The 27,570-nt window shown below is 28.3% G+C and overlaps 2 protein-coding genes and 1 long non-coding RNA gene across 4 annotated transcripts; all 3 read left to right on the top strand.

Moving 5' to 3' along the window:
* Positions 1 to 14,871: 14,871 nt before the first annotated feature.
* On the top strand, positions 14,872 to 17,601 carry LOC103848699 (cyclin-dependent kinase F-4-like). Of its 2 annotated transcripts, XR_004450261.1 has the most exons (8): positions 14,873 to 15,519; positions 15,757 to 15,789; positions 15,902 to 15,975; positions 16,157 to 16,325; positions 16,408 to 16,599; positions 16,688 to 16,783; positions 16,886 to 16,939; positions 17,028 to 17,601. XR_004450261.1 is itself a non-coding variant. In XM_033277397.1 (5 exons), the coding sequence occupies exons 2-5, from the start codon at positions 16,560 to 16,562 to the stop codon at positions 17,117 to 17,119; spliced, it is 282 nt and encodes a 93-aa protein (XP_033133288.1). In that variant the 5' UTR covers positions 14,872 to 16,325; positions 16,408 to 16,559; the 3' UTR covers positions 17,120 to 17,601. The 2 variants fall into 2 exon arrangements, 1 of the variants encoding a protein (XP_033133288.1); XM_033277397.1 differs by having other exon boundaries at positions 14,872 to 16,325.
* Positions 17,602 to 19,057: 1,456 nt separating this feature from the next.
* On the top strand, positions 19,058 to 22,115 carry LOC103848607. The gene is made up of 7 exons (XR_629148.3): positions 19,058 to 19,263; positions 19,451 to 19,513; positions 19,599 to 19,872; positions 19,966 to 20,059; positions 20,172 to 20,255; positions 20,510 to 20,561; positions 20,648 to 22,115. It is a non-coding gene; the product is annotated as an uncharacterized LOC103848607 (long non-coding RNA).
* Positions 22,116 to 23,472: 1,357 nt separating this feature from the next.
* Positions 23,473 to 27,060, top strand: LOC103848608 (WRKY transcription factor 28). Its single transcript, XM_009125484.2, has 3 exons — positions 23,473 to 25,666; positions 25,852 to 25,995; positions 26,085 to 27,060. Exons 1-3 carry the CDS (start codon positions 25,278 to 25,280, stop codon positions 26,434 to 26,436), a joined length of 885 nt encoding a protein of 294 aa, XP_009123732.1. The 5' UTR covers positions 23,473 to 25,277; the 3' UTR covers positions 26,437 to 27,060.
* Positions 27,061 to 27,570: the final 510 nt, after the last annotated feature.

Raw genomic sequence — 27,570 nt, forward strand, 5'->3', positions numbered from 1 at the left:
TTTTTATATTTTAAGAAATTTAAAGTATATATTAATTTAAATTTTTTCTACAAAAATTTAAAAACGGCTTATCCGAACTTGAACCTTATCCGCAAAAAATGAATTAAATCCGAATCATATAAAAACTTGAATGGAACTGAAATTTTCAACCCCAAAAATCCAAAATCTTAATAGCCCTAAATTAAATTTGAACGGATATTAGCAACTCAACCTTTCAGAAAAATGATGTGTGTGAAGTCAGATAATACAAGAGATTCCTTTTTATTCATATATGCAAACAAATAAATTTATTGTCACACACCTAACAACAAACCTGCCACAATTATTCTTTTCAAAAGATTACAAGTCAACATTTCATTCTCTCCTTTTTGGGTCAAATTAACTCTCTTTTTTCTTTTTCTTTTTCTTTTTCGTCTTACCAGCTAATATATTCATATTTAAACGTACAAGTTAATCTATGTATTTTTGCTGCATTATTATTATAATATCTTTATAAGTTAGGCATTTCAACGGCAGACTGATATAACTATATATGTGTATGTGTGTATATATAGCATAATGTTTTTCTTTTCTCTTACAAGTTACAAATACATAAATCCACGGTCTCACTTAGGGTAACTAGCACACCAACAAAAGATTCACGTTAATTAAGTAAGAAAACCTATATGAAATGTGGGGCTACATTCAGGTGAAGCTTTATGGATATGGTAGCGCAAACGATAAGACACCAGTTACGCCGTTCATGCCAAAATAAACTATAAATGTGTTTTGATATCTACTATGCATGCCTAGAGCTACTACTCTATATGCAGTAGAAGATTAAATTATTCCATGAAGATATTATTCTATTAGCTAGCTGTGTTATCCGATAATGGTTGAAGTTTATCTTCCTGGTTAAATAATCATTCCATTTGATGTGTTTGGTCAAATGAGAATAGTTGATGTCTCTTTTGCTTCATCGAGAATTATTCACTCATTTTATTTTCGAGAAAAGACTACTTCATTGGTATTGCTTTTCTTGAAACGTTTTTCATGATATTCCGTTTTTGACCAAAAAGAGGCTGAAAACATGTGAATTATGGGTTAACTTTGCTCATTAATAAAAGATCAGTACACTCCTAATCAAGTATAAGCATAGGCTAAACATGTGAATTAAAAAATAGTGTATACATAATATCATAGTGACTAAGATATTTAAGTATGTCATGTTGGGACCATCCATAACGTTCTAGTAATTATATAGAGATTATCAGACCTAATTCATCTATTCTATTAAAAAGGAAGCAATCTTGTGAAATCTACTTAAACAAGGTTATTGCAACTATTCATTTTAGTCCAACCTATTACATATAACAAAATATAATAACTAACCCCTAATATAGCAACCAAATAATATCTCTAACATTTAAGTAAATCCACTTTAACTCACTCAATCTTTTTACATAAGATCTTTCAACATACCACACGACTATACAAACATTTAATATAAACCTTATTAAATGTTTCAAATAATTCACTAAACGAATTGCTTAAACCAACTCCCTACAATACGTGATATAAATGATATTAAAAAATTAACACATAGAGGTCATGTCAATTATATATATATATATATATATTATATCTCATCCTCTTCCATTATATCAAATACTTGCAATAGGTCGGGTCCTGTTAAAAAAATATATTGATCAAACAATATTCTAATACATCAATGTCGTTTATAGAATGTCATGACTTCATAGAAAATTATCGGTTCTTTTAAAACTAATCCGCCTTCACGATAATAATATTGATTATTCACAATTTTGAAAATTAATTTTTAGATACTATACTTTTATAATACTTTTCACTTAAAAATGAATCTATACAATTAAAATTCTTAAAAAATCTACTTAAACAAGGTTGTTAGACCATTTCGTTCGACTTAACTATTTTTTTGGTCTTACTTTATATTACTTTAACTATATAAATACTTTACATAATTTTCTCTAATTTAAATGAACTCATTTATTATTCTTCCATAATCTATTATATAACTACTCTAACAATAAATCTTCATTAATATATGACAGATTATTAAAACATGTGTACACGTGATGTGATCATTACCACATATAGTTCCATTAAGAATATAAAATTTTTAATGGTTTAGTTATGTTTAATATAAGTTGTAATGAAGAATCTTCTGGTGTATAACATTTTTTTTTTTCATTTTTACTGTGAATTGGAAACTAAAACCCTTAATGTCAACTATTCAACTATGAAACATTAATTTAATTAATTACATGCAATAAATTATTAACATTTGATCTTACATTCTTATATATGAACTAAATGATTAATCTTATCATAAAAAATATTAAATGGGTCTAAACGGGTGGAGATTTAAATGGAATTAGTAAAAGAAAAGATTGGTTTAAATAGAACATGTTTACTTACTTTACAAATTCTAACAATGCATATGATGCGTTTTATTGAATTTTCACAAATGTAAAATATCTTGGGCTTTAAATCGGATAGTTTAGGCTGTTTGAAAAAAATACAAGAAAATAATTAACTATTAATTATCTGAATAAAACTATTCGAGTAATTATTTTTTTTGCATAACTTGGTTTATAAATAGTATTTTAGGATATTTAGTTATTTAGAAATTAAATATAATTAATATTTGTAGGTATATAGTTTGTATTTTAAAAATCAAAAACTCATTTGGTTCTCAGTTTGGTTTCTATTTTTTCGGTTCCCAAGATATAGGATATGCTCGAATATTTATGAAATTCAGTTTAATTTTGGTTTTTTTTTCAGTTTGATACGGTTCAGTGTATCTTGGTAAATGTACCCAAACCTATACATTATTTTAGATAGAAATTATATAAGAAGAATTTATATAATTTCAAAAATAAATCCGCGCTTTCTAAGCGCGGATCAAAATCTAGTTGTAGTTTATAATCCAAAAACTTAGTTGTGCCGTGTACACACCAAACAAAATAATATTTTACGTAGGATCGCTAAAAAATAATAATTCAAATCCTTCACCTACCAAATTGATTGATATCACTCAAACTACTGTACAAAAATAACTTTTATTTTTAAATAAGAGGTTCAGTTGTAATATTTATAGATCAAATCCATAGGGAACGTGGATTCAGTACAGTTGCGATTAAGCCCTGAAATAAATATGAAAGCAGTAAATAAATGTGAACAATGCAGTTGTTTAGTAGTTGTTTGATGGAAGGAGGATTGCTAGACTTAATGTTTCAGGCAATCAAAAGTTTTGAGATATATATTGCAACGGCATCACGATCCTAGATCTCGAATTTTAATGCAAAGATATCCAGCTTTCTGTACGAGTCTAATCTATTAACTAAGTCTAGTATCTCAGCCGTCGCTATTTGTTGATACGGATCGAGCGTCGATCGACGCTATTGGGTTAGCATGGATCGATGCTTCCTTAGGCAAGCATTATCGATCTGATCGATGTGTTCAGTAGTCTTAACTAAATCAGTTGTCGCTTGTTTCTAGCAATCGTAGCTCAATAGAATCTATTCTGGTGCCGAACCTACCGCCGTAGTTGTCCACATCCTAATATCAGGATTCTAGTTAGCCACTCTAGAACAAAAGCAGTAAAATCAATTCTAATGAATGATGTTTAATTAGTGTCTTAGCAATTATATAGTTATGGCTAATCCTTCATAACCCTAATTAATCCCTAAACCTAACAGGTTGATGTATTCAAACATGATAGTTGTCACAAAAATCATAGAAATAATAGATAAAATAGAAATTAAATATAAAATCAACGGAGTTCCAAGAAGACTCTGAATGAGTTCCTCTCTTCTCTACTAACCTAAGAGAAAACCTAAGCAATAGAATAAAAAGTGTAGCCATCAACAATGGTTTAGAAAACATATATATAAATAGGATTTAAGTTGTGCAAGGGCATTCTGGTAAAATTGGTGATTTCTAGGCTTAAGCCGGTCATGAATATAGGCCCGACACATCTTCTGGGATCACAGTCGATCAACACCAAGGGTCTGTTGTCGATCGACATACTTTCATCTTCTCGATTGTCTTCTCGCGAGGCAGACATATCACTCTTTAGTAAATCAGGCATAACTTCTGCTATAGGATGCTGATTGTATGGGAATGTCTTTATCCATAGTAAATATCGGACGTTTGGTGCAGTTCTGCACCTCAAAAAGCTCAATAATCACCAAAGTTCACTAGAATGTACCTGAAACTGAAAATACTCTAAAACATACTCCAAGCCCATATAATAGACTCTAGAACAACTATTTACCATGGTATAAATGTGGTAAAATCCATGGTATGTCAACTTCCCGAGACTTACCTTTTTGCTTGTTCTCAAGCAAAACAAAGAGTAGTCTTTATGAAAGAGTTTTGAAAACACATGGACTCACATAATTTTATACTTGCTATCATCACCTTTTCAATATTGCAAATCACATCAGATCAGTGCTAACTTTAGAGGCACTTCATGTACTAGGCCTTAGCTTAGCAACCAAACCATCCAGCCCACTGCTGAACTGATTCTGCCTGACATACCCCTCTATTGACTTCATTTCTGCATATAAATGTGTTGGCTAAATCTTGAGAATATCGACCAAAGAACACATGGGCTTTTACCCTAACAAGTATTTGAACACATATGTAGTCTTCTCTGATCCTTTTCCTCTCTCTTCTCTCTTCTCTACATTTTTTTCTTTTTCTTTTCGATTTCGATTCTCTTTCTCGTTTTTTCTTTTCTTTTCTTCGACAAAGTGTAACTAGGTGAATAGTGGAATCACCGGTAATATACATACCTCTCACTTCCAACGATGTGTGGTCATTACTTTGAATTAGAATAGTGGGATCATTGGTAATGTACATACCCCTCTACATCTCAGGAAATCATATCAATCTTATCTTTTATATATGCTGAAGAGAGGTGAGAGAAACCAGAAACACACAGATTTTTACCTTCCAGACTTGCAGGAGAAATCCGATCTAGTGTATACCAAGCCTCAAAACAAGCAAGTTAAGTTGATTAAGGTTGGAAGTTAGCTTTGATTCCTTTTAGACTTTCTCAGCTATCGTATGTGTTATTGGCTGGTGATCCACTTTGGCATTTCCATTCATCACACCATGCAGTCAATAAACTCAAAGAATGATGCTAGAGAGTGGTTAGATAATAAGTAAAATTGAAAAAGTTCATCATCCTCTTCTTGTGGCTCAGAAAACATATAAATAGGGTTTAAGTCGTGCATGGGCATTCTGGTAATAATTTGTGACTTATGCGCTTATGTCGGTCATGAAATAAGCTTGGTCTGTCTTTTGGGATCACCGTCAATTGACACCAAGGATATGTCGTCGATCGACATTTCTTCATCTCCTCGACAGCTTCCTCTCACGAGGCAGACGTACTGCTCTTTAGTAAATCAGGCATAACTTCTGCTATAGGATGTTGATTGGCCTCAAACCGGCAGCATTGGAAATCTAACTCAAAGCGATATTTTGTGTCAAAAGATGGGTTCAATCGAACTATGGGAATGTCTCTATCCATAGCTAAATATCGTATGCGTATGTGTAATTCTACATCTCAAAAAACTCCATAATCACTAAAGTTCTCGAGAATGTGCATGAACCTGAAAATACTCTAAATTCATATTTCAAATCTATATAATAGACTCTAAAATAACCATATACCTTGGTATAAATGTGATAAAATCGATGGTACATCATGAATCGTGAACGAAACAAATAGACCATCATATTTTTGTTTTTATCTTGCCATATTTAATTGATTTTATAGTAACTGTTTTACTTTGACCATACTAAGGTTGATGTATGTCTCCTTCTAATTTGTCATGTCGGTTAGGTATTATATGTCCTATACTCCTATCATGTTTCTATCAATTTCCTTGATGAAAACAATTACCAGATACATAAAAAACAATTATAGCATAAGGTTCGTAACAACTTCCCCCACGATTAACGCATAAAAAATTGTACTATTATTTATTCTAATTTTATAAAAAGGGTTATCATAGTTTACATAATGTTACTATTTAATTGAATTAGATTGGTTTGGCCAACCTTTTATTAGTATACTTTTTACTAGTTTATAATGTGTACATTTCAATGCTCCTTTACTTACCCAGGAAAGTTCTAATGTGAAAAGAAACTTTGGTAGCGTAACGATGACCTCATTTATCAGTCAGCATAACGATCCACTTCACTCAAAAGAGTCCCATGTGTAACAAACTTTTCTTGAATGTTACATATTTACAGCATACCGAGGGTCAAAGTATTATATATAATATTTTCTGTTAATAAATTGTAGGATCAAAAGAATTATATCTATCAGTTTCAAAAAAAAAAGAATTATATCTATATATTATTATACAAAATATGTAGGGTCTGTAAATTATTGCATTTTGACTTGGAATTCTAAATCCATTATCAAGCAAGGTGAAGCAGTAAGCGACGAACTGAAGAAGAGAGGACAGCCTAGCATGTGCCAAGTCATGTGTCGGCAACGGTCAAAGGCCGGTGCCAGTTTTACACGTGGCTGCCTAATACTCCCAAATTATTTTTGACTGCATTTTTTCACGAATTGTACAAAATATTCATAATTTAAAATTATATTCAATTCGTTATTTATTTTGTGTAAACCAGAAAATTGAATAATCGTAATTATATGAAAAAATATTAATATCCAATATTTATTAAAAAGGAATTAAATAATAAATAATAATATTTTAAGAATATATACATATATTTGGATTTATATATATTTTTAGGGAGTAAATGATGACAACTAAAAGGAATATGTAAAATGATATGAATTATTATTTATGGAATTTAACGGAATGGAATCAATATTTCACTTATTCCAAAAGTTTTTTGATTTGGAATGATTTTTCAAATGATAGATTATTTTTTTTGCTCGAATGGTATGAAATGTTATGGAATGAAATGGAATAAAAATATTCCATTTTTTAATTTTAACTGGTGAATTTTTTTTTGGAATACACATGAATTAAGCATTCATAAAGTTTTAATAAAAAAAAGATGCATTCCAATTGCAGCATTAGTTTAATTTTTTTATTTTATCTATACAGATTAAATTGAATATCTAGTTAAAATATAAAAAAGTTCAAATATTCAAATACTGAATATTTATGTAACAGCAGATCTGATAGAACCGAACATCTAATTATTTTAATAAAAAATTTGATCATAAAACACCTCTAAAAACTAGGAGTGGACAAAAAAATCTAACCAAGCCGAGTCAAACCGAACCAACCAAACAGAAACCGATCCAAACCAAACCAAAATCTATTATCAAATAGTTTGGTTTAAGATTTTCTTAACCCGAACCAACCGAACCGAAGTCAGACCGAGTTAAACCGAGCCGAAAAACCAATGTGTTTTTATTATTATTTGAATTAAACATACTAGCAATATACAATATACTAAAATTCTAAGACTAAAGTCACTATTAACTTTATTAACGATGTTTGTTTTTTTAATTTCTCGTAAACTTTTTGTGGTCTTTTAAAGTTTTTCGTTTCAGTTTTATATTAGATTTAATTTACATAGTTTATTTTTAAAAGGCATTATTAACAATTTTTTTAATTTACTATTTACTTTAGTTAACTTTGATTTGATTGTGTCCTTATAAATTTTTTTATGGTTTTAAAGGTTTTTGTTTCAGTTTTATAATAAATTTAGTTTACATAGTTTATAAATTTTTTTATGGTTTTAAAGGTTTTTGTTTCAGTTTTATAATAAATTTAGTTTACATAATTTATTCTTTCATAATCACACATGCGTTTATGTTCTAAAGCATGATTTTTCTTAAAAGAACTAAATTAAGAAAACTCAATTAAACCAAATCGAAACACAAACCAAATCGATTACAAACAGAACCGAAATCGATTCAAACCATACTAATTATGATTTATTTCAGTTGAAAAATTTTTAGAACCAAACAAACCAAATCGAACCAAATTCAAACCAAATTGATAAAATAGCCGAAATGCCCACCCCCTGCTAAAAACTATGATATTCGCTTCGTATCCATCCTAACTTCTCAGCAAGTGAATGGTGACTGTTTCCAGTTCCTAGGAGACCATAGTCTTCGCTGATTTCATAAGACTTTTCTCCCCTACGTTGTTTCTCACTGTTCCACGTGTAGAGTAGAAAAATATCAGGTGTGAACTTTTCATATTTTACTTTTAGCCCCACTAAAAAGGCAGCAGACCAAACGAGCCCAAACATTTATAAATCTTTTATATTTTTATCGAATGTGCCAAAACAATTAAAGAGGATTTTTTGAAATCTTAGAGAAGATACGAATTCAAAGACTCGAACTATTATATAAGGACTTGCCATTAATATCCGATTGTTTTAAATCACATTACTTTAAGCATTATACTGTAATTTGAAAATACGGTCTATGTTTTTTAAACATCTATTTTTTTTCTTTTATTATTAATTTGGTATTTCAAACATATGGATAACTTTTTTCTATAAATATTCAAATAATACCTAATTACCTACAACATATTTACATATTCATGTGACCAAAAAATAAATATAAAAAATATCTTTGAATACAAAAAAAAAAAGATATCTTTGAATCCGAATTGATTAGCTTTCCAAATTTTGCTTACCATTAGACCACCATTTTGTAATTAGTCTAATCTGTTTCCTCATTAAAACACACTTGTTCAACTTTTTTTTTGTCAAATTATCTTTGCATAAAATGCTTATTGCCAAAAACTAAAAAAGTCATCCTAAAGGCATAAACTGATATTCAATTTAATTAATTAATATATAGTATTCTCATTTGGCGAATATATATAAACTTTCTTCGTTTTCACATTATTAGTTTCAATTTATTTGGTCAAAAAATTGTTTGGTCAACAATTGAATCTAAAGCAGAAATACATTTTACTATTGAGAAAACTAAGTTATGGGGAACAATAAAAGGTATTAACACACGTACCACTGAATCTCTACTAATAAAAGGGAGCTTTTGAGGCTCCGTAGGGCGTCCACATCAGCGGAAAAAATTTATTCCGAAAGATGACACGTGTCATAAAATATAGTTTTACATTTTAATATTAATTATTTTCGAAAATTGTAAAAAATATGTAAACATACAGCATTAAAAAATGGAAAAACTACATTAAACATATGTAAGATTACTATTTTTCACTTAAAAAAAAAAGACGGCTTATCTCCATAATGTAACATTACCGTTTTATAAAAAAAACAAAAAGCATTATATATAATTTCGAAAATAATAAATATAAGTAAAACATACAACATAAAAATGGATATACTACATTAAAAATAAATATGTTTGACTATTTGTTCAAGTTCTTCTATTAAACATTGCCGTTTTACATTAAAAATAGAAAAATACGTAAAGATTTAAACATCTATCTTAAAATATAAAATATAGACATTAACTAAATATAAAGTATAAAAAAAGAGAAATACTCATCTCTACTAATTAAAGGGAGCTTTTGAGGCTCCATAGGGCGTCCACATCAGCGGAAAAAATTTATCCCGAAAGATGACACGTGTCATAAAATATAGTTTTACATTTTAATATTAATTATTTTCGAAAATTGTAAAAAATATGTAAACATACAGCATTAAAAAATGGAAAAACTACATTAAACATATGTAAGATTACTATTTTTCACTTAAAAAAAAAAGACGGCTTATCTCCATAATGTAACATTACCGTTTTATAAAAAAAAAACAAAAAACATTATATATAATTTCGAAAATAATAAATATAAGTAAAACATACAACATAAAAATGGAAATACTACATTAAACATAAATATGTTTGACTATTTGTCCAAGTTCTTCTATTAAACATTGCCGTTTTACATTAAAAATAGAAAAATACGTAAAGATTTAAACATCTATCTTAAAATATAAAATATAGACATTAACTAAATATAAAGTATAAAAAAGAGAAATACTCAATATATAAAAAAATAAATAATAAGTAAATATTATAAATATATAAATATATGAATTATATATACAATAATAAGTAAATGCACAATTTTTTAAAAATGGAAAGAGTATATTAAATATTAAACATCTATCTTAAAATATAAAATATAGATATTAAGTAAATAGAAAATATAAGAAAAAGAAATACACAACTTAAAAACAATGGAAAAAGTATATTAAGATTTAACCATCTATCTTAAAATGTAAAACATAGATATTACGCAAATAGAAAGTATAAGAAAAGGAAATACACAATTTAAAAAAAATAGAAAAAGTACATTAGTATTTAAACATCTATCTTAAAATGTAAATCAATCTTAAAATATAAAATTATTAGTAAATAGAAAGTATAAGAAATAAAAATACACAATATAAAGAAAAATAAATAATAAGTAAATATATAATATAATCTCGAAAGATGACACATGGCATTAAAATATAGTTTTATATTTTAATATTACTTATTTTCGAAAATTATAAAAAATATGTAAACATACAGCATAAAAAAATGTAAAAACTACATTAAACATATGTAAGATTACTATTTTTCACTTAAAAAAAGACGGCTTATCTCCATAATTTATCTTCTATTAAACATTGCCGTTTTACATTAAATATAGAAAAATACGTAAAGATTTAAATATCTATCTTAAAATATAAAATATAGACATTAACTAAATATAAAGTATAAAAAAGAGAAATACTCATCTCTACTAATAAAAGGGAGCTTTTGAGGCTCCGTAGGGCGTCCACATCAGCGGAAAAAATTTATTCCGAAAGATGACACGTGTCATAAAATATAGTTTTACATTTTAATATTAATTATTTTCGAAAATTGTAAAAAATATGTAAACATACAGCATTAAAAAATGGAAAAACTACATTAAACATATGTAAGATTACTATTTTTCACTTAAAAAAAAAGACGGCTTATCTCCATAATGTAACATTACCGTTTTATAAAAAAAAACAAAAAACATTATATATAATTTCGAAAATAATAAATATAAGTAAAACATACAACATAAAAATGGAAATACTACATTAAACATAAATATGTTTGACTATTTGTCCAAGTTCTTCTATTAAACATTGCCGTTTTACATTAAAAATAGAAAAATACGTAAAGATTTAAACATCTATCTTAAAATATAAAATATAGACATTAACTAAATATAAAGTATAAAAAAGAGAAATACTCAATATAAAAAAAATAATAATAAGTAAATATTATAAATATATAAATATATGAATTATATATACAATAATAAGTAAATGCACAATTTTTTAAAAATGGAAAGAGTATATTAAATATTAAACATCTATCTTAAAATGTAAAATATAGATATTAAGTAAATAGAAAATATAAGAAAAAGAAATACACAACTTAAAAACAATGGAAAAAGTATATTAAGATTTAAACATCTATCTTAAAATGTAAAATATAGATATTACGCAAATAGAAAGTATAAGAAAAGGAAATACACAATTTAAAAAAAATAGAAAAAGTACATTAGTATTTAAACATCTATCTTAAAATGTAAATCAATCTTAAAATATAAAATTATTAGTAAATAGAAAGTATAAAAAATAAAAATACACAATATAAAGAAAAATAAATAATAAGTAAATATATAATATAATCTCGAAAGATGACACATGGCATTAAAATATAATTTTACATTTTAATATTACTTATTTTCGAAAATTATAAAAGAAATGTAAACATACAGCATAAAAAAAATGTAAAAACTACATTAAACATATGTAAGATTACTATTTTTCACTTAAAAAAAGACGGCTTATCTCCATAACGTAACATTACCGTTTTATAAAAAAAACAAAAAACATTATATATAATTTTGAAAATAATAAATATATGTAAAACATACAACATAAAAATGGAAATACTACATTAAACATATGTAAGATTACCATTTTACATTTTTATTTTAAGAAAATAATATGTAAACATACAACATAAAAAATGAAAAAACTACATTAAACATATGTAAGATTACCATTTTTCACTAAAAAAAAGACGGCTTATCTCCATAATGTAACATTACTATTTTGTAAAAAAAAAATTATATATAATTTCGAAAATAATAAATAATATGTAAACATACAACATAAAAAATGGAAATACTACATTAAACATATGTAAAATTACCATTTTACATTTAAAAATAACAATAATATGTAAACATACAACATAAAAAAATGGAAAAACTACATTAAACATGTGTAAGATTACCATTGTTCACTAAAAAAACGGGTTATCTTCATAATGTAACATTAGAATTTTATTAAAAAAAGAAAAAAAAACATAAATATAACTATTTGACTATTTGTCCAAGTTCTTCTATTAAACATTGCCGTTTTACATTAAAAATAGAAAAATACGTAAAGATTTAAACATCTATCTTAAAATATAAAATATATACATTAACTAAATATAAAGTATAAGAAAGAGAAATACTCAATATATAGAAAAATAAATAATAAGTAAATATTATAAATATATAAATATACGAATTATATATACAATAATAAGTAAATGCACAATTATTAAAAAATGAAAATAGTATATTAAATATTAAACATCTATCTTAAAATGTAAAATATAGATATTAAGTAAATAGAAAGTATTAGAAAAGGAAATACACAATTTAAAAAAAATGGAAAAAATACATTAGTATTTAAACATCTATCTTAAAATGTAAATCAATCTTAAAATATAAAATTATTAGTAAATAGAAAGTATAAGAAATAGAAATACACAATATAAAGAAAAATAAATAATAAGTAAATATATAATATAAGTGAATACCAAAATTAAAAAATGGGAAATTACATTAAGATTTAAAAATATATATTAAAATTTAAAATATAGATATTACGTAAATAGAAAGTATAACAAATGGAAATATACAATTTAAAAAATGGAAAACATACATTAAGATTTAAACATCTATCTAAAAATGTAAAATATAGATATTAAGTAAATTAAAAGTACAAGAAATGGAAATACATATACATGAAAATAAATAATAAGTAAATAATGTAAATATATAATATATGAATTATATATGTAATAATAAGTAAATACACTATTTTTTAAAAATGGAAAAAGTTCATCAAGCATTAAACATCTATCTTAAAATGTAAAATATATAATATAAGTAAATACACAATTTAAAAAATGGAAAAAGTGCATTAATATTTAAATATCTATTTAAAAATATAAAATTTAGATATTACGTAAATAAAAATATAAGAAATGGAAATAAACATTTTAAAAAATGGAAAAAGTACATTAAGATTTAAGCATCTATCTTAAAATGTACTTCTATTTTAAATGGTAGTAAATTATATAAAAATGGAAATACCACATTAAACAAAAAAAAATGTATAGTTTTACATCAAGAAAGTCCCTATAAAACTCATTATTCCATCCACATCAACCTCACACTATTAAGCAAAATTTCAAAGCACTCGAGCAAAAAAATGGTTTCACTATCAACTCTTGCCGTCCCAGAAACCTTTAATGACATTGAATGAGATTTTTTTATAACAACAAACTTTTTGTTAGGTGGATTCATTGTTGGGAAACCCGCAACTTCCAAAAGCCAAACTTATTCATGGGAATTGAATTGCTTTTCATAGACTCAAAGGTATTCTTACAAATTTAAATTAATCTAATCTATAATTTTATTGTTAATATTCATACTAACTCTTTCATGATCAAACCATTTCAGTTGATAACCATTCAAGCGTTTATCCCGAAACACTTCCTTCCTCGCCGAATCAGGTATTGGTTCATGTTGGTTTAGTATTGTTTTTGGTTTACTAACCGGTTTAGGATGGTTTTATTGTAAATATAATTTAAGTTGGTTTAGCATATATTATGTTTAAAATAACTTAAATTAAATAATAATAATATTATGTTTAAAATATAATTTTAGAGAGTTTTCAAATATAGTTTACAGAACATTATAGGTGATGAATTTAATTTATTAAATTCGTTTATTACTTAAAACTAAGTTTTTTAAAAAACATACTGAGTTATAAATATCAATGATGGACTGGTGAGTATAACATGAAGACAAAAATATAAATATCTGATTTTCAAGATAAGAAATTCAGCTTTTATTCAGATACTCAATATATAATATCTTAAATTATGTTTTAAAAAATATACATAATTTATATATATAGATTAATCTTCCAAACTTAAACTATTATATTATATATGAATAATGTTTTTAAATAAAAATAATTTCTGATTTAAAATAAAAATAAAAACAACAAATGTTTATTTTCAAATAATGGATGTAATTTACATTATACTATCATTTAACAAGTATTAGATACGTTTTGATATATCATTATTTTCTATTCCCAGAAAACAATAAATTGTTAAACATCAATATCATCTAGGTTAAGTATACGAACAACAAAAATTCAAACATCACAAAAAATATTTACATAACCATTATAATACAATAATTTAATCAAAAATACAATTAAAAAAATATTAAAAAGAATAGTTATATACTTAATATTTGAAAATAAAAGATATTTTTGCTAAAATTGTACTTACCTGGCCAAGGAGATCGACCATCTTTTTACGGATCGATCGAATGTTGAGCATGTGGTCGATCCAAAAATACTCTGCAGTTTAATAAAATCTCTAAAACATTTATTCCAACACTCAAAAGATAGTTTTGCTAAATATGATAACTAAATAGCCAATAAAATTACAAAAAAATATTTAAATAGTAAAAAATATGTTAATTTAACGTGTTAAAATTTAAAAATAAATTTTAATTATGACATGCATTTTAACATTTATATAAATATAAATCATAGCCTAAATATAAATAATTTAACAACTTAAATTAGAAAAAAATAAAAATCCCGGGCGTAGCCCGGGTTAATCCCTAGTCTTATATAATAAAGTAGAGTTGTGCTCTGCACATAGCCCTCCACGTCAGCCTTCACCATAGGGCAATTTTGGACACGTGTCAGACACTTTCGTTCAAATTTTTTTTGTATTGTCGCATCTTGTGGAATGGGCCAGATGTTGGTCTCTGAAAATATATTGGGCTCCCTTATGGTCTTTCGTTAAAGTCCCAGATGTTGATACGGTTTCTGCCATTTCAATGTTGGAGATACAAAACAAAAAACAACCGTATCCTTCCAGATTCCACCGCCTCTGAGCGATAGCTTTGTAACGGCTGTAGTGAACAATTACGTGATTTGAACCACTCTTTCCATTCTCTTGCATTTCATCGCCCTCAACATCTTCCAAGGTAACCGATTGAGGCTCCTCCTATAAATGTGTTTGTTGCCTGCGATGAACAGCCTCGCCGCCACGATACCAGTAAAGACAATCTCTGTCAAGCATAGACTCCAACACAGGCGTACACTCTTGCCGATTTGAGAGCTGGCCTTTGGATCTTAGTAAGTTTGACTATGTTCTTTTCCTTTTGCTAACCTCATGACTGTCGTCATATCTGAAAGCAATCTCTTATACTACATCTATCAAAGAAGATTACTACGTACGTTTTGCTATTGCCGGGCCTGTTCATTGAAAGTCATTCCTCTAATTCTCTGTTATTTCAACACGCATGCCTCTGATGAGTTTCTTCCATATTTTTTTCCTTTAGTTTCTAATGTATAATATGCTGGTTTGAACAGGAACTAAGCTTTGCAACTCAGATAGTTCATGTGGTAATTGCTGGAAACGCTGTTGAATTTTTCCATAAACTGGACAGATATCTCTACTTATATACAGCTTCAATTATCGCCTCTTAGAAACGTTATTACTGGCTGATTTTTGCAGAACATGGACTCCAAAGATCAATCAAAACTGTATGAGCCCATCAAAGAGCTTGATATCATGTTAACACAAGTGAGGTAAAACCAGATCTATCCGTATCTTATTAATTCTATTGTGATGAAAGTTCAAATTCCTGTTTTGTTTTGTGGACTGTTTTAGATAGCTGCAGGAGTTTCAAATTCAAGTTCAAAGTCTTGGACGTTCTTTTACGTTATATTCTTTGAACATCACTGTTTTTGGCATCTATGCATTTTACAGGGCTGATATCAGCAAGCTTTCCTTTCTGCGCATAGTCTTAAAGCCTCTTCTAAACCTGATCCTTACAGTAAAAACAAGTTGTTTTAGTCCCTATATACTGGTTCTTATTATGGAAATTTTCAGAATGTTTGGCGAGCTGTCAATGAACTATAAACTGACTGGTGAAGCTGTAAGTTGTTTTATTTTACGAGAGAACACGGCTTCTATACCATTTGTACTTGATTTTAGGGTACTAAAGTTTTCTTGGACAGGTTGCAGTTTAAAAATGATGAACAGGATGTATATCTCTTGGGAAGAATGTATTAATCTGAGGGAAGTGAAGGTTTCATATCGTATGAATGATTGTATTAATCTTCTTGAGGAATTTGATGTCTAAAATTGGTGCTTTCAAGTCTTTTCTTGCATGCCTCAGCGTGGATACTTCCATCGTGATCTAAAGTCAGGTACACGTGTGATGTGTATTTTGATTCCGTTTTCAAGTTTTTTAGCAGTTATAGTTGAATCATATTTATATTTATTTCTCTTATGCAGAAAATATGTTCTCTAAAAATGTCATCATTAAGATCACTGATCTTGGCGTAGCCTGGGAGGTCCATTCGAATATACAGAGTATGTCTAGACACGCTGGTAAGGTTCACATCTCTAATCTGTTGGAATGAGTCCTTACAATCATTGTATTGTAATTGAATGATGCATGTGCTGATTGCGATTACTCTAAATTTCTAACAGGTACATGGCACCAGACGTACCGACTACAGTCATATGTGTACACGTCAAAAGTTGGTTAGTGTTCTCAAGATTCAAATAAAAAGTGTTTTAATATGGTATTGGTCCATGTCTTAAGAATGGTGTAATTTTTATTGTGTTTCAGATATGTGGGCTATGGGTGCTATTCTGACTAAAGTTGTTGTCTCTTCGCTCTCTCTCTTCGAAGCTAGATATTCTTTAATGTGTGCAGTGTGATAGGTATCCCAACCAAAGAGACATGGTTGAAGGGGCTAAATCTTACTAGCGTTATCGATTACCAATTCCCTCATGTAATGTTTGCTCAAATATTCAACGTTTCTTGGGCAAAAGTAGTGTCACGGATATTTACGTCTACATCGTTAATCATTGTACCAATATACAATAATATTTATGATTAAACGAGAGCACTAATAGTGTATTATACTATTATCTAAAATAAAAAGGATTTATTGAGAGTTTTTTTTTAAGTACTTGAAAGTGTTTCCTATATATTCATTACAGAGAATTAGGGCTGAACAAAATAACCCAACCCAAAAAGTAGTATATGTTCAGAGTTCTCTGAAGTATGTGTGGTTCAGAATTATAAATTTAAATATTTTAATTATTTTCTAAAATAATATTGCACAACTATCTAAAAGATTTTATTATCCGAAAAAATAAAAAAATATCTAAAAACTACACAAAATAGCCAAAATAAAGATTCAACAACAGTTCAAACACACAAATATTCAAATATTCAAAATTAACCAATTTTCATATTAATTTAATTTATTTGAGCATATTTCAGAGTTATATGTTATATATTATTTTTAAAATTGCCAAAAATAAATACTAATATACAGAGAATTTATAGTCCAAAGAAAAACCAGGTCAAACATATATAACCAAATGCAGCTAAAAATGGAACCAAAACATAAATAAAAACATGTGAATTTATATGAACAATTTTACCAAAAAAATATTTTATGACAATCAAATCAATATTATTTTTGACGTTTCATCAGAACCGACCAATGAATATAAACTTTTGGTCCGTTGAGTTTAACTTTTCTTCGGTTCTAAACTTCGTTAGACTATTTACTATGTGTTATGAAACAAAACTTTCTCTCTATTCTTTTGGTATGTGATGTTATAAAACTCTTTTTTCTTAATGTGCTTTGATAAATGGTAATGTTAAAAGCAACTACTTGATTATAAAGTTACCTCATTGTATTTACAAAATTTTAGTCTGAAAATTAAACATGTTTTATCAAATCATACACATTCTGTTGAATTTAATTAAACCAATAATAAAGCTAATATTGGTTCCTAGGAAATCCGCTTGCTTTAACTTAAAAAGATTTAAAGCCTAAACTGCTTTTTTCGCAAATAATTCAATGGCCTTCCAAACAAGAATATCCAATACATAAATAAAACCATTTTAATAATATGTATAATAAAGTTGGCAAAATATAAAATATATAATAACATTTTAAATAATGAGTACATATATTTATAAAAGCAATATTATATTTGTATTAATTTAATTTTATTCACTATATAATAACTATTGAAAGATGTAAAACAACTACATTTGGATAAACAAATTTAGTGATGAGAAAAACTTATGCTTTTTAACAAGATCAACAAATACAGATAGTTAAAACTATTATCAGTTGTATAAATTAAATATTAGCATATTAAAATTAGTAAATAATTTCATTAATTTTCATTAGTTTTCCTATCATGAATAAACAATATTATCACTTTATTTTTCACTTTAAGTTACAAAATATATTCCTACTCTCTCCTGTAATGACTCTTAAATTAAACAAATAAATAAAAACCGTAATATATGCGTAAGCCGAAAAACCGGCATCTAACACATAAGTAAAAAAAATCCCAAAATTCATTCACCGAGAGTAAGAAAGCATTGACATTACATCATGACATCTACTAACATGCACTCCTAAAATCTATTATTAGTTCACAACCCCCAAATCTTAAAAGGCAACAACTAATAATTCAGACTCAAATGGACTGCCAACTAACCGAAAAGAATCAACGTCCGACCCCGGCGCGTAGCGCCGGAATATCCCTAGTCTATATATATAAAACAGGGTTTTCTCTCACCTCCTGCTGCCATGTCATCAGAGTAGTAGGGGCAAAAGATGCCACGTGTTTTCTTAATTTTCGTTGCTAAAATTATGTTCTCTAATTGGGCTGTAACTTTAATTCTCGAGCATTATGTTTAGAACTAACCCTTTCGACCTTCTCTTCTCTTACGCAGCTGTTTCTGTCGCCGGAGTTGGGTAAACGGCAACAATTATGCTTCCTTCTCGCAGCCACCGTTACGCTAAGCATTAACGTCATTGAATCAAGTAATCCCACTAACCATTTTTCAATGTAGCTCACCTTGAGGAGCTTAGTTCCGTGTATATATACACCTGAAGATTGCGCAAGCTCAATCCTTTACCTTTTCAGAATTTCGAATTTTTGTTATTTGATTTAGTTTAGGCCTAATTTTGTTCTTATCGATCATGGCAATTTCTCAAATTCATTTTTCAGAGCTGAAGGCTGGCCGATACAAACAAATGATGAAGGGATGATGCATGGTGAATTGATGCGAAGGTTTATTGTAACATTATCTAACTTTTTAATTACAGTTATAGAGAGACGCAATTTTGTTTCTCTGATCCATCCTCTCCATTCGCAGGCTACGCTTATACAAGGGTCGATCAACGTTCACCGGCTAAACACCTTCAGACATGTCTTGCAAGAAGGCTTGGTTTATGAGCTAAGTGTTTTCGATGTGGCATGAAGCAACCCGAGCTTCAGGTTTGGGGATGCTCCTGTGTCTATTAGGTTCACCGAGCATACCATCTTTGTTGAGCTCACTTAAACCAATGAGCTGATCCAGAGGAAGAGTTTTCGGTTCTGCAATCATGACTGGCTTTTCGCACTTGCCAACACGAATACTGAGTTACAAGGTTTAAATCTTTAAACATCCTTTATAAGGGATCCATAATTTTATTATACAATTCACTGGCAGGTACACTTAATTGTTGTCTTGGCTGTGACAGATATCGTTGGCGAAGTTAGTTGTATCAGAACAGCTTACAACAACAAAGAGACCCATAGTACTCAATGCCTTATGGCAACTATAAGGCTTGATAGGTATGGCTCGATACCCACGACTATCCTTTTGCAAATTTATTTCCCTCCTTAAACATATATGTGCTTTCTCCGTTTGGTCAAGGATCAATAAGTGGGTTTCTTCACTCTGTAGGGACATTCCTCTCTGTCTGAGTGTATTGACGGGCTTGCAGCGCTCCTGGCTAAAAAATTGCTTGGCTCTGATGTTGAACCAAAGGTTGTTCTTGCAGATCATATTAAATCTAACTTTGTTAGAGTTAAGAACCAACTCTCTGTCAACATTTGTACACTAGGGTCTCCCCATTAGGTTGTTGGAGTGTTGGATACATTAGAGAAGAAATTAACATAACTCTACAATGACTTTGAGGAAAGTCATGGCACATGCTATGTTATTGTATATAGCTTGACATCAGTGTCGGTTAGCATAGCCATCACACATTATATCTAATTTATGGTTGGCTTTGATTTCAGGACGCCGGCCCATTTTTATTTGATCATGACTTTGGAGCCCCTACCTTAAAAAGTAAAAAGGCCCTGTCTTTTAATTTGTTTAATCACTCTCACATCTTCAGCGGCACCTAATCCCACTGTAAAATATTGTTCTCATAGGGTTTGTGACAACGACGAAGGCTCCTTCTCCGGTCCTACCAAGTATGGTGGGGTAAAAAGTTGGATACATTATGAACCATATTGGTGGCTTCTTTTGTTTTTTTCCTTCTTTTTTCTGTTTTTGAGATTTGTGGAAACAACCCAGAATTATAAACTGGATTAATATGAAATACATTTGTAAAACTCTATAAGCATTAAACGCTGTTAATTCCATCCTGAAGTTCAGTGTTCCAAATATTTGTTGGACAAAGACCGAGGAAAAAAAGAAACAGTGCAAGAAATCACAAGATTCATGTCGGCGTCTAAATATGGGAAAATATTTTTAATTAAGTGGAATCGTAGGGTGTACATTAGAAAAAGGTGCAGAGTTGTTAGTGTTTTATATATTCAAATTAGAATAGCTAATACGCAAACTTTTATTCATCCACTAATTACTCTCCAGTGATAAGAAAAACCGTTACAAAAGCGATACCAAGACAAGCAGATAGGTTGTTATTCTCAAAAACTCATCTCACCATTTTATCGTCTTTTTCCTCGAGAAAGGCTACCTATTTTCCTTAGAACATGTATCGAATTAATCCTCCCCAAGAGCTCTGCCTTTTTAATATGGTGAAGAGAGCTGAGATCAAATCAACTTTCCGGGTAATGAACTCAAAATCAAACTACGAGGTAACTAACCACTGCCTCCTACTTTCTTCCAAATACCCTTAAACAACTTCATTATTTGTTGTTTACACAGATTGTGATGTTGGACGCCCATGGTTGAACGAGAGAGCTATCAGCCGGACCAACTCGACTAGGGGAAGAGTACGTTTAGGTAAAATGTTCTACACTTTATAAATCCACAGCCAGGCAGTGTAGGGTAGACCGTAAACATTGTAGCTATGGTTGCCATTAATTCAGCGTTTTGCCAATGTAGATGATTTGGGAAGGTAAGCACGCCGCAACAGCGCGAACCAAACAATTTACACGCATCATGAAAGGTTTGTCGTGCTTCCATAACTCTGTCCTTTCCGGCATCCGAAAATCCACAACTATACTCACACACTCAACAATTGCCATGTTTTTTGCTGATACGTATACATGACAAAACTATCTATAGATACTGTGAGTAACCACGATACAATATATATTGTTTCATCGCAGGTGTAAGACCTACCAGTATCCCTCCAGTACTAGCTTATAGCTCTCCTCAAACCACATCCAACGTCACACAGACACGAATTTATAAACCAAGCTTAGATTATGTATAATTTAATTTGATAAAAGAAAACTACGCGCCGGGTTCAGCAAATTTGTATTTATTAGTCAAAAATCAGCCTTCACTTTTAAATCTAATAGATGTTAAAACTTAAAACACTTGGAACATCTGCACCGATATATTATTTTAAACAAGTTTGTAAATATAATATATTATTTATTAAATCAAACATGAACACGAAATCAGGAATCCAGTGACGATACAATACAGAATGATGTTAATGACCCCTGTTTTTATTGGTTATTTTAGCGACATGGCCAGCTTTACAGAAGAAAGAAGAAACATGGAGAAATAAAAACTTAGATGTTAGATAGAAACTACGAAAATTAAATAGAGATATTTGGGTGTGAGATGAATCTTATGAGTCGAGAATTCGTCTGCTGATATAGTTATTAATGGAGTAACTAGATTTTGACCCGTGCAACCGCACGGGTGTTTGTTTTCACTTTTCTATACATAAATTATTGTTTTAGAACATAAGTGGTATGTTACAAAAAAAAATAAATAAATAACATAAGTGGTATATATTTTTAATGTTAATCATATACATAAATATTTATATAACTATTTCAAATACAATAATTTTATAATTTACATGTTATAATTAATTAATTGTTTAAACCTTATGTATTTACCACTTATTATTATATATTTATCTTATTGTATTTGCATTTAGTTATTAAGCAAATAAATATATTCATGAGAAAATATATTTAAAAAAAATTTTGTATTTAATTTATGCTAAATTCTGACCCGTATTTCAAAACTGGATTTCTTTTTACCAATATTTTTATGCTTATTCATTTTAGATAATTTATTATTGTATATATAAAAGTGTAAGATATGTTAATTTTTAGATATGTATTATACAGTTTGTTAATTTTCAGCCGTTCTATCATCATATTATATTTTAAATAAATAGTTTATATTTATGAAAATAAAATTTATAAATTTATCAATTGAATATAATTTTATCATATTTATTTTAGTATAATAATTATATTTTAACGTGATCATGACTATAATTTATTTATTTTTATTTCTAAACGATAACTTAAAATACATTAAGTTATTGTTTAAATATTACACAGATTTATTAGAATTTTCAAAATATAATATATAAATATATATTATATTTAAAATGAAAATATATTATGATTAAAGTAGTTGCAAAGATTTTATATTATTAACTTTAAAAATACATGTATTATATAGTTTGATAATGTTAACCCATCTTACCAACATATTAGATTTTATTTTTGAACATAAATATTTTATAATTACAAAAATAAAATATATAAATATGTAAATTTAATACAATTTTATTATATTTAGCTCAATATAATAATTTTAATTTAATATGATTGATTATGATTATATAATAACTAAAATGTTATAGATTTTTTTATTTTTCATTTTATATAATTAAATATATTAATGTATAATAATATTTTAAACTAATTTCGAAATTAGTGAAAATATTTAAATATAATTTCGAAAATGAAGATCTTGTAAAAATCTTTTTAAACAGATTTGTTAGAATTTTAAAATAAATATATTTATATTTAAAATGAAAAGATATCAAAAGATACTATGATTAAAATATTTTAAAAATTATATTTATTATTAGTCTGAATTAAAATATAGTATGAATTTCTATGAATAGGTCCATTAGGTCTATTTTTAAAAAAATCACACATGAATCAAGGTTGTGACTTCTGTTTTAATATATAAGATTGGGGGAATCTCAAAGAGCTTTTGAATTCAATTCAAGAAATAAACCAAACTAACATAAAAACAAAAACACACGTATCATATGTAGTGCACAAAAAAAGAAACAAAAAGATTAAAATATATTTTAAAATAAATATTCTCATGATGTTATAATTTGGATGTTTATGCCCATATGGTCAACAGTACTAAACAATTCAGATCCGCCTTCTCAGAAGAAAATGACAACCATTAAAATTAGAAGCGGTAAACAACTAATGAATGAATTACAATTAATGCTAATAACAAAATTAAAATAAACATTTATACATCTCATCATAACAAAGTAGAAAGTGAAAATAGAACACACAATGTGTTTTTTTATATAAAATTCTTATTGCAAGAGAGATGATATTTATAAACAAGACAATAATAGAAATTAGGCATATTATTTTCATTAGATGTACAAAGCTATCATAGATAAAAACTAAGAAATTATGATATATTTTTTAAAAATATAATTAGGTTTTAAAAAAAAAAGCTATTTCGAAATTCTTATGGATGTATATATCAAATTTATGAGAATATTTATAATAGTAAATAAAAGTACCAATATATTCAAGAATTTTTTTATAAACACTTAGTTAACAGAGACTGAAGTTATGTATCATAACATCAACGGTACCCGAAAATGATTTTTTAAAAAGCAGCTAAGTAAATTTAAACATAATATATAATCAAAATTAAAAGAAAAATGTAAAACAAAATGTCAAAATTAAAGAAGAAATTTTGAAGAGGGAAAATAATATTTGGATAAAATATTTTTGGAAAATAGTCAATTCAAGTCCAATCAATGCAGGAGTATGATTAATAATTCATTTACTAGATTGAGGATCCCTTTGAAGACAAAGTATTTAACTTATACTGTCACAATGAAGTCCCAAAAAATTGCCAAATCTTTGACATAAACAAAGTATGTGAGGATTGTTACTATTTTATTAGGATGAAACAATTTTTTTTTCCTTCAAACATGATAATCACAAAAAACAAATTGACATTTTTCCTTCTCAAATATCAACTGTACTTTATGTTTAAATTTCAACTAAATTAACTTTGTTACGACTATCGGTTTTTATTATACTTTTATTTAATCGATCAGTCACAACCACTTATGCTATTTCACTTTGAACTAAGCAACTTAAAAAAAAGTTATACACCATGGTCGCTAACTACTATCAAATGGATCAGAAAATATATCATTTTTCAACATATTTTCTCATCTTCATATTTTTGAACATATTTTCTTTACAAAAACTATAAAATAAAATGTAAATTCATTTAAAAATAAAATATATGAACCCGGCGCGTAGCGCCGGAAAACCACTAGTTATATATATCCCAATGAACTTTTAAATAACTCATTTCCTAATCAAATTAGCCAAAGCATACAATTATTTACCACTATTTATCCTCATTCTTTTTGAGTTTCAAAATGCATAAATACAAGAAAGAGAGACGAACGCTAGTTAATGTCCAAGCACCAATCTATACCTATTAGGAAAAAAACTTATCCCCAAACCTAAGAAACTTTCTTCTCTCTTCATCTTTATCTTCTTTACTTCCTTTCACGTTTTTTTCTTCTCTTCATTGTTCTTCACCATGTCTAACGAAACCAAAGATCTCTACAACTACCAATACCCTTCATCTTTCTCTTTGTACGAAATGATGAATCTCCCTTCTTCAGCTCAATCTTCTTATGGCAACAACGGTTTCGATCATGGCCTCCACAGTTCTCCGGGTGCGTACGACTCTCTACTTCAGAAAACTTTTGGCCTTTCTCCCCCTTCCTCGGAGGTTTTCAACTCTTCTATCGATCATGAATCAAATCGCTGTGCAACTAATGACGTTACCGGTGAGACTCCCACTAGGGTTTCAACATCTTCTTCCTCTAGCGAGGCTGATCATCCCGGCGAAGACTGCGGTAAGAGCCAGAGGAAACGAGAGTTGGCTGAAGATGGACGTGAAGAAAATCGAAGTTCTAAAACAGTGTAAGTCACTTATATAAAGGAAATAAATATCACACAAGAAAAAAATCTCAAAATAACATTATTGAAAGTTAAAAAAAAAAAGATTATTTCTACTTTATATGAAATATTATGAAATGAAAAATTGACACCCTCTGTTAGAACTTCAATATCGTATGTTGAAGTAATTTTATAATGCATGATTTCAGAAACAAAACGAAAAAAAAGGAGGAGAAGAAAGAAAGAGAGCCACGAGTCTCGTTTATGACTAAAAGTGAAGTTGATCATCTCGAAGATGGTTATAGATGGAGAAAATACGGCCAAAAGGCCGTCAAAAATAGCCCTTACCCAAGGTAATTTAATCTCATACTTATTTTTCATTTGCATTTAATTGTTTTAGATAAAAATATACTGGGTACTAATAGTACCAAAACGAAAATAGGAGTTACTATAGATGCACAACGCAAAAATGCAACGTGAAGAAACGAGTGGAGAGATCATTGCAAGATCCAACAGTTGTGATTACAACTTACGAGGGTCAACACAACCACCCGATACCGACTAATCTCCGGGGAAGTTCCGCCGCGGCTGCTATGTACTCCGCTAACTTCATGAATCCGAGAAGTCTTACACATGATATGTTTAGGACGGCGGCTTTGGATTATGGATACGGACAGAGTGGTTATGGTAATGTGAATGCTAACCCTAGTTCTCATCAAGAGTATCGCCAAGGAAGTGAATATGAGCTCTTGAAGGACATATTTCCTTCCAATTTTTTCAAGCAAGAGCCTTGATTGATAGCTATAATTAAACTACATATATACACTTATATATTACTTCTATATACATATACTGAGAGAGAGATTTCAATATATATGTAACTTAAAGATCTATTTTCTCTCTTATTTGCATGTACATATTTTTTCATGAGAGAATGAGATATAAATGTGGCTTGGATTATATTTTATGATGTTTAATGGGTCAACATTAGAGATATTTTCTGTTTCATTTCTTTTGGTAAAATTTTATTTCCTGTTTTGGTTGGTTTTAATTACATGATGTTGTTGTGTTGTGTAATGTGCACTATCAAATATAGAAGATAATAATATAGTTCCAGCTAAAATAGATGTTCCATATGTTACGTTCTTATTTTTTTTTTTGGTAGCTTGATCAAATTGATAAGCTCACAAGAGAAGAAGAAATTATTAATAATAATTTTAATATAAGGGTCTTGGATATAATCATTTCGAGTTGTGGACGACGAATATCTAGTGTGTAAGTGAAGAAAAAAAAACAAGTTGAGTTCTTCCTTGTATCGTAAGAGAGAATGGACCAAAGAAAGATTTGACTGCTTCTGCCTTGTTTCTTATCCTTTCTTTTTGTTTCTGCCTTGTTTCTTATCCACACACATTGAAACATAGACTGTGAAAAAAAAAACATAGACTGCATGTGGACCACTAGTATAACCCCTACCATCATCAGAACTGAAAACAATCTATATATATATATCAGAAACCAGTCAAGGTTTAGAAAAAAACCCAGTAAGAAACGGATCTAAAAAAATGCTGAGAATACTGGATTCTTAACTAGGATCCTGATCGGTTAATCGGAAAGTAAATTGAATATCCATAACTTCCATTTTTATTGTTTTTTTTTTTTGCTTAAACTTTGGTGGTCTATTCTTATTGTTCTGAAGCCAGAAATAAAAAGTTTTTTTTTTTGGTGTAAAAAATGAAAAGTTACTTACAAGGTAGGAGTATAACCTAGTCTTTTAATTGGGGTTCTTAGCTTCGGATAAAAAACGGTTCTTAGTTTTTCTTAGATTTTAACTAAAAAAAGTTAAAAACCATCTTTTAAATAAGAGATATAAGAGTTGTTTCTTAACCGAAAAATGTAAAAAAAAAAATGTCAAATCATGAGTTAAGAAC

The sequence above is a fragment of the Brassica rapa genome, chromosome A08, assembly GCF_000309985.2.
Source record: "Brassica rapa cultivar Chiifu-401-42 chromosome A08, CAAS_Brap_v3.01, whole genome shotgun sequence".
Taxonomy (NCBI): Eukaryota; Viridiplantae; Streptophyta; class Magnoliopsida; order Brassicales; family Brassicaceae; genus Brassica; species Brassica rapa.